Source organism: Hippocampus bargibanti, linkage group LG02, assembly GCF_051943395.1.
Source record: "Hippocampus bargibanti isolate YZ-2025 linkage group LG02, ASM5194339v1, whole genome shotgun sequence".
Taxonomy (NCBI): domain Eukaryota; kingdom Metazoa; phylum Chordata; class Actinopteri; order Syngnathiformes; family Syngnathidae; genus Hippocampus; species Hippocampus bargibanti.
This window is the reverse complement of record NC_142735.1, coordinates 17,140,103-17,150,116: the sequence shown is the minus strand read 5'-3', so window position 1 is coordinate 17,150,116 and position 10,014 is coordinate 17,140,103. Positions and strand designations below refer to the sequence as shown.

Below are 10,014 nucleotides of genomic sequence, written 5' to 3'. Positions count from 1 at the left end.
TTTGCCTTTCTCTTTACTACCTACCGGTAGTCTGACTGCAATCAAGCTCTAACATTAATCCTCACGTTGCTCTTGTGAAGCGATTGTTGAAATTTCGTCAGTATTTATTACTGGTAAACTGTTTATCTCGTTTTCTTACGGTTAGTTAGTCGAGTTGTTCAAAATGTTGTGCGTTGCCCGAAGTGTTTCAAGGACTCTGCCGACAAGAAACTGCGCACGAAATGTGTCATCTTTGCTAACAAAGGTGAGTTTCCCCACACACGTAAACGATAATTACATTTTCCTCGCCACTTAGTGTTACTGTTGTAAGGACACTGTCATGTATGTTATGTTAGCGATTAGCTTGTGGCTATCTCGTTCTTGTGACTTTTAAAACGCCGTTTGTCATTAGCTCGTCCCGTGAAATGCAGTGTATTTTACACCGTCACGCCCAATTGAACTCGCACCAATTGACGTATCATCTATTTGTTAATTTGTATTTGCTGGGAGGTAATAATTGTGAATGTGAACGCCTGCGTCTGACATTTGTGGTTGTGGAGTCTGATGATCGTGTTAACTGTAATCGTCCCCCACGTATTCGATGTTGTGTGATGCTTGCAGTGTGAAGGAGTTAATTTAGCCAGTGTGTTTTTTGTATCATCACAAGTCTGTGGCGGATGTATGACTCGTTGACCTTCAAAGTGATGTCCTATCTGATGCAATTTTCATCCAACGGGGTCGTCCTCAAAGCTTGTGGGTCAATAGACCTCTTATGGGGATATATATATATATATATATATATATATATATATATATAATTTTTTTCCAAGGACCCATGATGCCACCTCACCTACCTTTCTACATATTACCAGCATTTTAAAAGGAAATCGAAATAGGATATATTCGTTGTCAATTGCTGATGTGCACTGTTTCCACTTACCACATGGCTGCGTACAGAGAGCACAGTTGGCCACTTAATGATTTGACCACTGTACTTGTCAATTATTCTGACCATTGCTGTGATTTGTTTAAAAACAATAGAGCTTTATTTTGGCCAATATACTGCTCCAAATCATACACTCGTTTTGACCTGGGTCATGTACATCGTAGCTGCCAAATACGAGTGACCATGGATTGCATCGCAATTTATATGTTTAGTCCCAATCATGTTAGAGCAAATGATCTAATTTGGGTCTGATTGGCCTAAAGCCCTACATTTAGAAGCAACACTGTGTTCTCCCCACAGGCTCACTGGAACGGTTTCCAATCTGATGCTCTTCGAGCCCTGTCCAGGAGAGACTATGCGTAAGTATATTTCAATTGCTTATATGGCCTCCAGATATAATCGTCAGGCCAAACTTGGAAGATAAACATGTTTTAGAACATCTTAAAACAATGACAGTGTATGTTGCCCATTTTTGATATTTTGCTACTTTTTGCATAGACAAGCGATGACTGTTCCATATCGCAATAAATTGGAGGAAAACACTTTTTTATTTCTAAATGCTACATGACTAATATTAGTTGACTATTTTGCAGGTCGGAAGCCATCAAAGGGGCAGTCATTGGAATTGATCTGGGAACCACCAACTCGTGTGTTGCCGTCATGGAGGGTAAACAAGCTAAGGTGATACTCAATATGTTGTTTCTTTCTTGTGTGCGCGCGTGTGTGAGTGTGTGCGTGTGTGTTTTGTAAATGTGTGCAGTGGGTGTGCTCATCTTCCTTTCATAACTTTGCTGCTGTGAAATGTAAATTTCTCCACTGAGAGACTAATAAAGGTAAATCCAATCTAATGCAGCACAGAGTACATGAAACTATGTAATATGTAAATGTACCATGTAATAAAAAAAATATGTAATGCAGGTGTTGGAGAATGCCGAGGGAACCAGGACAACTCCTTCAGTCGTTGCCTTTACGGCCGAAGGGGAGCGCCTGGTTGGCATGCCTGCCAAACGGCAGGCTGTTACCAATCCTCAGAATACGTTGTACGCCACAAAGAGACTGATTGGCCGCCGATTTGATGACACAGAAGTCCAGAAAGATTTGTGAGTAGGATGATGAAAATGCGGGATGATTGTCAGATCCTGTATTTTGTTTTTCTACTTCTTTCTTTCCTTTCTTCTTCCTGTCATAACTTTGCTGCTGTGAAATGTAAATTTCTCCACAGTGAGATGAATAAAGGTACATCCTATCCAATGTTTTAGCTAACGTAATTTGTTCACCATCAACAGGAAGAATGTGCCCTACAAGATCGTGCGTGCTTCTAATGGTGATGCTTGGGTGGAGGCTCATGGAAAAATGTACTCCCCCAGTCAGGCTGGGGCCTTTGTCCTGATGAAGATGAAGGAGACGGCAGGTAATGGTTTTTCTAAGGGGGTTCTTTTTCACAAACAGGCAACAGACACCATTTTTATCTTGTAATATTTTGGTGATTTTGTTTGTTGCAGAGAACTACCTCGGAAGTAAAGTGAAGAATGCTGTGATCACAGTACCAGCTTACTTCAATGACTCTCAGAGACAGGTAAACGCACGCAGGTGCAAACATACACATCGGCAAGACAAAACTATGTTCTATCCTCTGCTGTGAAAGGTCATTGTCACTAATTGCCATGTTGATGTGTGTTCAGGCTACCAAGGATGCTGGTCAGATCGCTGGTTTGAATGTCTTGCGCGTGATCAATGAACCCACAGCAGCTGCGCTAGCCTACGGCTTGGACAAAACCCAAGACAAGATGTGAGTGGAATTGATTCTAACTAAGTGCATTAGGTGCCAAAGTCAAACACAAATATTGGAGTGGGCTCATTAGCACATTTTTAAACTGAAAAAAGCCAGTCGAAGTAGTGATATTATTTAAAGGACAACCAACACCATTTTTTCTTTTCATAACTGACATCAGAAAAATGTTTCATAGCATCTAAAATTTCCAAAACACGCAGGATGATATTTTTAGTCAAATGAAAAACACCAATAAAAATCACTTAATGTGTCCCAAAAGTACTTCAAAATGACCTCAGAAAGTTTCAGTTTCAGAATGTCCCGGTCCCTTGTTCGTGACGTCACGCCAGTACGTCATGCCTTGCTCTAGAATCAAAACAATGGCTTTAGAGTTGGAGAAGATGCTTTCTTGTTACTCATCCAGTTATGAATATGATTCAAATAGTTCTGAAGAGGAAAGCATAAATGCTTGCAATCGATTAAAGAAGTACTTCCATATCAATTGAGCCGTCAGGACTCCAATATAGCGTCCCGGAAAATGCACAAGATGGCGCCCAAGTTCCGTTGGAAATGGGCTGATTTGTGGGAATTTGTGTCGACTCATATCAAATAGTAGTCCTCACACAACGATTCACCATCGCGTTATGTGTTTTCCTTCTAATTTCGCCATCAACATAGACACGAACACGAAGTTTTCAGACCAAACAAAGTACCCAAAATGCATTGTGTGTTGCTGTCTCGGTCAGGGGCGTTCCAGACATGACGTCAGGTCAGGCATCGTCATCAACTCGAAAGCAAGACTTCCTGAATATTCAGCGCAAGTCTTAAAACGTAAAATATAGCTATATGCGGAAGAATCTTTGTAATATATGCTCAGTAGAAGTCATTTTACAAATTATGGACACAACTTGTCCAGAGGCGTCGGTTGTCCTTTAACCACAACATGTCAACATGGACACTGATTTGAATTACCAAGTCCATAAAACAATGTTGATTTTTCTACTTAATTTATATGTGCAAATGCAATTTTAATTAAAATGCCATGTTTTACTGGTGCTGGACTCGTGTACATATTTTAAAGATAATGTTCAAGAAAATCTTTGACTTGACTTCCTCCTTAAGAGCAAAGGGGAGAATATGGTTTCTAATTTGTTTTAAATCACTCATATTTTACTGAAACTCCCGTTTTACAGAAATCGAATTCCCCAGTGAAACCGGCTTGTTTGTTTTTCAGTATTGCTGTATATGATCTTGGTGGAGGTACATTTGATATCTCCATCTTGGAGATACAGAAGGGAGTTTTTGAGGTGAAGTCCACCAATGGCGACACCATCCTTGGAGGAGAAGACTTTGACCTACCCCTTCTCAAACACATTGTGAAAGAATTTAAGAGAGAGGTGATTAATGAAAGACCATCTTGACTGCGGCCTCGTGAGTTGAAATGTTCATATAAGTGTTATTTTTCCACTTCAGTCTGGTGTGGATCTGACAAAGGACAGCATGGCCCTCCAGAGAGTCAGAGAAGCTGCCGAGAAGGCCAAATGTGAGCTGTCATCGTCACTGCAGGTATGCATGTGCAACTTGAGGAATTTATAGGTGTGCTTGGTTTTAAAAAGGGTGAATTCTTGGCAAAGTCTAAAGTACACTTATAGTCTTCTGGGCAGGGAGACATTGTGCAGAGGCATATTTCCTTCCTAAATGCTGAAGCATCTTTCACTCACTCGAATAATGTCAATAAAGACATTTGGATATTTTCCTAGCCGGGCTGCTCTGTAACTTGATTTTATGCTCTCGCTTGTAGACTGACATCAATCTGCCTTACCTGACCATGGACGCATCAGGTCCCAAGCATCTCAATATGAAAGTGACGCGTGCTCAGTTTGAAGGCCTTGTGGCCGACCTGATCCGTCGCACGGTCGCACCATGTCAGAAGGCCATGCAAGATGCCGAGGTGTCCAAGGGTGACATTGGGGAGGTGCTTCTGGTTGGAGGCATGTCACGCATGCCCAAGGTACGTAGCAATATGTTTTTGGGAATTCTCAGTGGCTGGCCCAAACGAAATGGAGCTACACTGTAGCTTTGCAGCCCCGATTGGCACAGGCGTATTGATGCCTCGTTGCACTAACATAGTCTCCCTCTTTTAGGTCCAGCAGACTGTTCAAGACTTGTTTGGTCGCGCGCCCAGCAAGTCTGTCAACCCAGATGAGGCAGTGGCTATAGGGGCAGCCATCCAGGGTGGCGTTCTGGCCGGAGATGTCACAGATGTGCTGCTTCTGGATGTGACGCCACTGTCGCTTGGAATTGAGACTCTGGGCGGTGTTTTCACCAAACTTATTAACAGGAACACAACCATTCCCACCAAGAAGAGCCAGGTACAGATGTGTTGAAGCTCTCAATGGGCACATGACATCTTAGCCTGTTAATCTTGAGAAAAGGACGCCAAAGTGATACCCCCCCTTCTCCCAATTCCCGCAGGTGTTCTCCACAGCAGCAGATGGACAAACTCAAGTGGAGATCAAAGTGTGTCAGGGTGAGAGAGATATGGCAGCAGACAATAAGGTGCTGGGTCAGTTTACTTTGGTGGGACTCCCTCCTGCCCCACGCGGTGTCCCCCAAATCGAGGTCACCTTTGACATTGACGCCAATGGTATCGTCCATGTGTCCGCCAAGGACAAGGGGACCGGCCGGGAACAGCAGAGTGAGTTTTTCTCCCTGTTGCATGTGCAGACTGTTCGGTCTAAATCATAGTTTACACACGCGTAAAGACATGTTACATATTTTGCCACAATTTGTGCAAATAATCCAATTCAGGTTGAATCCAAATTGAACTTTTATTAAGAAGTATCGCCCTTTGTTGGACTGTTAAAGGACAACCGACGTCACTTTTTTTGTTTTTTTAGCTGACATCTGACAAACGTTTTATAGCATCTAAAATACCCAAAATACGCAGTATGATGTTTTTAGTCAAATGCAAAACACCAATAAAAATGACTTAAAGTGTCCAAAATCTGCAAAAAAAATGAGCTGCAAATTGGGCATTTTCAGAAAGTCCCGCACCAGTTCGTGACGTCACGCCAAGACGTCTTGCATTGCTAGTGAATCAAAACAATGGCTTCAGATTCGGAGAATATGCTTTCTTGTTACACATCCAGTTATGAATATGATTCAAATAGCTCTGAAGAGGAAAGCATCCATGTTTGCAATTAAAGAAATTATTTGTGCCATTTTGAGGCAATATTGGGGGGAAATCTCTCACCAAAAAAATAGGCACAGAATGGCGACCTCCTGTGGCCACCTTCGTTTCCACAGGCTGATAAATTCCTTATATGGCGCTTGGACGCCCTCTTCGGGCCTTCTGGTGGCTTTTGGGTGCAACACGAGGTTCCCAGACCAAACAAGTACAGCAAAATACATTGACGTGATGGAAGGACCGCAACAATGCGTCTTTTTTACGGTCAGGGCCGGTCCTTTAGTGACGTCACGTACGGACTTGTCACCAACTCAAAAACAAGACTTCCTGAATATTCAGCGCGAGTCTTAAAACGTAAAATATAGCTATATGTGGTGGAATCTTTGTAAAATACACTCCATTTTACAAATTATGGACACAACTTGTCTGGAGACGTCGGTTGTCCTTTAAGAATCAATGCAAAATCAAATGGTTAGTTGATGGAACGCAACACGCTAGTGAAGTTGTTCTTACAGTTGCTCCTTTCCGTCAACGTTGACTATTACTCCTGCAATGTTACATTTCACAAGTGAATTTACAAACATAATCGGCGTTGTTTGTTTTTATTTTGTCTGTAGTTGTTATCCAGTCATCAGGGGGTCTTAGTAAAGACGATATCGAGAACATGGTGAAGAATGCAGAGAAGTATGCAGAGGAGGACCGAAGGAGAAAGGTGAGGGCCTCGTGCTGAAGGAGTGGATAGTAAAGGGATGCTGAGGGATGGGGTTGAGTGGACAGGGGTCATTGTGAGCTTCTTTCGTGGGTAGATTACATTTTGCAGATTCCTTTTTCTTTGGGGGGGGGGGGGGGGGGGGGTCCAATTTGCCCTGAATTTTAATGCATGATCGCCAAATGAGTATGTAGATGAAACATTTTCCATGGCAACATCAATTGTATTCATATTTAATTATTTAAACAACAACAATTGATAACTGATCATGGTATACCTGCATATTTTCACATTGAGTCATTCAGCACATCGTAACATGGATGTATACACCATAGGATTCCAGGTTTAATAGCGGTAACTTGCGTGTTAAGATTTTGTTTTGTTTTTTCTCTGATCCAATCATGCTGGTGACTGGTCTGTCTCACTCCTGGCCTCATTGTGTCTGGTAGGAGCGTGTGGAAGCTGTTAATATGGCAGAGGGCATTGTTCATGATACAGAATCAAAAATGGAGGAATTCAAGGACCAGCTTCCTGCTGAGGAGGTAATTTTTTTTGGTGCGATTCGTAGGTGGGTATCTTGTTGTTTTTAATAAACACAGATCACAAACTCATGTCATATTGAATAAATGGAAAGTAAATATATTTCTCCACGATATGATTAGATCAGTTAGTAAATGACGCTCACGTAATCAAGTTCATGCTTGGGCCTTCAATTTATACGCATGGCAAAAATTAGATGATTGTTCCTGATAGTTATTGACAGCTGCCCCAGGCTTCTGAATCCTGAATTGTTTGGATGAATAGCAACCTTGAATAAGCCACTAAAGGGAGTACGTTACAGTAAATAAATAAAGCATTGTTCTCCTATGAAGTATTGACAAACCTAATCTGGGGCCACAGTGTGGGATGTTGGGCCAGTCGGAAGTTACCTTGAAATCCACCTTGACAGCTTTTGTAACTCCTGCTTTGCAGTGCACTAAATTAAAGGAGGAGATCACCAAGGTCCGAGATCTTTTGACCAATAAGGATTCGGAAACGGGAGAGAACATCAAGCAGGCAGCCAGCAACCTCCAGCAGGCGTCGCTCAAGCTTTTTGAAATGGCCTACAAGAAGGTGTGTATAATGGTGTGGTCAACCATCGGCATTTGTGGGGTTTAGGAAACAAGACCACCACCAGTTACTTAAAAGTTCAAATACTATGAGCAATAGCACCTGAGTGACATCTTGGCGCAGGAGTGTCAGGATCATTGTCGTTCAGGGGAAAACAGTCAACCTAATTTGATTTTGCTTTCATCTGTCTTCTGCACGTGTGTAATAACTGCTTACAGTGATTATGGACACACACAGAAAAATAAGGTCAGATATTTGAAAATGAAAATTTACCAATGTTTATACAATGGTACCTAGACTTTTGAGTGTCCAGACTTTGATATGAGGCTGCTCAAGTGAATCGGACTCTCTTTCTACAATTTCGGTAGCAATGTTGTGCCAAATTTACAACAAATTGAAATGCTTGCATTAAGCAGATCCTAACGCTAGACTAAATGCATGTTTAATAGCCCACTCAAAATGTAAGCTATTGTCCTGTAAATTAATAGTTATAGTCAGGTTGCAAAGTATAATTGTGTGCGTGTGTGTTCTTTCGCCTACAGATGGCGTCAGAGCGTGACAGTAGCAGCAGTGGTGACAGCGGCAGCAGCTCAGAAGGCGAGAAGAAAGAGGGCCAGCAGTAGACTTTTGACTTAGCACTGCATTTGTTGTCACAGAATTTGACAACAGGACTGTTGGGCAAGGGAGGGGTGGGGGGGGGGGGTGATTATCAATGTGTGAATGTTGTGAAGCAGAATTATGTATGGTTGCAAGTATGTGTTGTAGATGTATGCAGTCATTCAAAATGAAGTATGGGCAGGTGGTTCACAATTATGTTGCTTTTTGTTTTGTAATAAAAAAGAGTAGGCCTGACACTGATTGAACCACTTGTGGTTTGGAACTGGGATGGGACAAAAATGAAACTCATGCAGTCCTTCCTTGAACGTTGGTGATGGATCATACTGTTTTTGCCCAGTAGATGGACATGTTTATCTGCATCTGAAGCGACCCCCCCCAACCCCCATACCCTTCCATCCAATTTCTACAGTGCTTGTCCTCATTTGGGTTGTAGGTGAGCTTGCACCTGCCTGGGGCAAAATATGGGGCACACCCAGCAATGGGTGCCAGCCAATCGCACAACTCATGTAATGCAAATAAGAAAGCCTTATTTATGAAAGCTTTTTAACAACAGCTGCAGCAATCTTAAGTTTACACAGTTTCCGTGTGTAAAATGTAAGTTTATTTATTTTCGGGGTATTCAGCAAATGGGTTGTGTGAAATCTTTGAGGGGAAAGTGTAATTATGCATTGCATCCATCCCAACGGCCTCATATTTACATGGTTTCGATTGCTAAATTGATCTTGGATCATTGTGAGTGAACAGTGGTCAGTCACAAGTTCTTTCAAACAGTCACATTTCCGAGGATCCGCCATACGTGCCCCACAACTAGTTTAGGGTGTACTCTACCTACTGCCTGAGGACAGGTGGGATAAAGTCCAACAAGCACAACCTTTGTGCGGAAAGAGCGCTTCAGATAATGGATGAGTGAATGGGAGTCCTGTTATATCTGTTTTGTTAATTGAGCTGATTTTCCCAATATGTGGTAAAATGTGTCATTTTATTTTGTATTCATTTTTTCTCATCTAATTGATTGAATATTAATAAAAGCAAATACAGTACATATAATTACAAGTGTTTCATTTTTATTATAAATTATGCAAAATTAGTTTGAAGACAGTGAATTATTTTATGAATTAAACTTTTACTGTTTAATTTTCACAAAATTTCTCTACTACAATTTAACATGGCCTCTCGATTGGTAGCCCGTACTTTGCATGGACGGCTCGGGGAGAGAGGGCGTAAGAGTGTTTTTTTGGCAAGCAAATACAAGCATGACAGGTTGAAGGAAAACCTTGAAGTGTTCCAAGCTGTGATTGTTTCGCTAATTGTTCATTTACACATGCATGGCAACCAGTTCAGAGTCGACCCTAGCCGCTGCCCAAAGACAGCTGGGATAGGCTCCAGCATGCCCACAACCTTTTGGAAGGATAAGGAGATTAGTAAATGGATAATGATGTCTATAAAAGAGCAGCTGCTTTCTGCTGCAATATGCCGCAATGTACAGGTTATCTGATGAGTCGACTAATTGCAGCCGGTATCGGTGACTCCAGTCGACTATCAAAATAGTAATTTGTGGCAGCCCTGAGGTGACAATTGTTATTGCGTAGGCTACACGGTGCAAAGTCAGTAGTCAACAATAGCCGACAGGATTCAGATGGCCTGCATGAAATGTGCCGGGAGAGTCAGAAAAGGTAACCTGAATTAGAAGT

The 10,014-nt window shown here is 42.0% G+C and overlaps 1 protein-coding gene across 2 annotated transcripts in view; it reads left to right on the top strand.

Annotated features, from left to right (window-relative positions):
• Positions 1-6: 6 nt before the first annotated feature.
• The window catches only part of hspa9 (heat shock protein family A (Hsp70) member 9), a 79,154-nt gene continuing 69,146 nt past the window's right edge, over positions 7-10,014 (top strand). For both annotated transcript variants that reach the window (XM_088989685.1, XM_088989684.1), the window contains exons 1-16: positions 7-244; positions 1,226-1,284; positions 1,519-1,606; positions 1,844-2,025; positions 2,212-2,336; positions 2,428-2,501; positions 2,608-2,714; positions 3,931-4,093; positions 4,170-4,262; positions 4,498-4,707; positions 4,841-5,068; positions 5,172-5,394; positions 6,504-6,598; positions 7,045-7,137; positions 7,568-7,708; positions 8,248-9,996. In XM_088989685.1, coding sequence (XP_088845811.1) covers positions 164-244; positions 1,226-1,284; positions 1,519-1,606; positions 1,844-2,025; positions 2,212-2,336; positions 2,428-2,501; positions 2,608-2,714; positions 3,931-4,093; positions 4,170-4,262; positions 4,498-4,707; positions 4,841-5,068; positions 5,172-5,394; positions 6,504-6,598; positions 7,045-7,137; positions 7,568-7,708; positions 8,248-8,328 — 2,043 coding nt within the window. In that variant the 5' untranslated portion in view covers positions 7-163 and the 3' untranslated portion in view covers positions 8,329-9,996. The remainder of the gene's footprint in view (positions 245-1,225; positions 1,285-1,518; positions 1,607-1,843; positions 2,026-2,211; positions 2,337-2,427; positions 2,502-2,607; positions 2,715-3,930; positions 4,094-4,169; positions 4,263-4,497; positions 4,708-4,840; positions 5,069-5,171; positions 5,395-6,503; positions 6,599-7,044; positions 7,138-7,567; positions 7,709-8,247; positions 9,997-10,014) is intronic.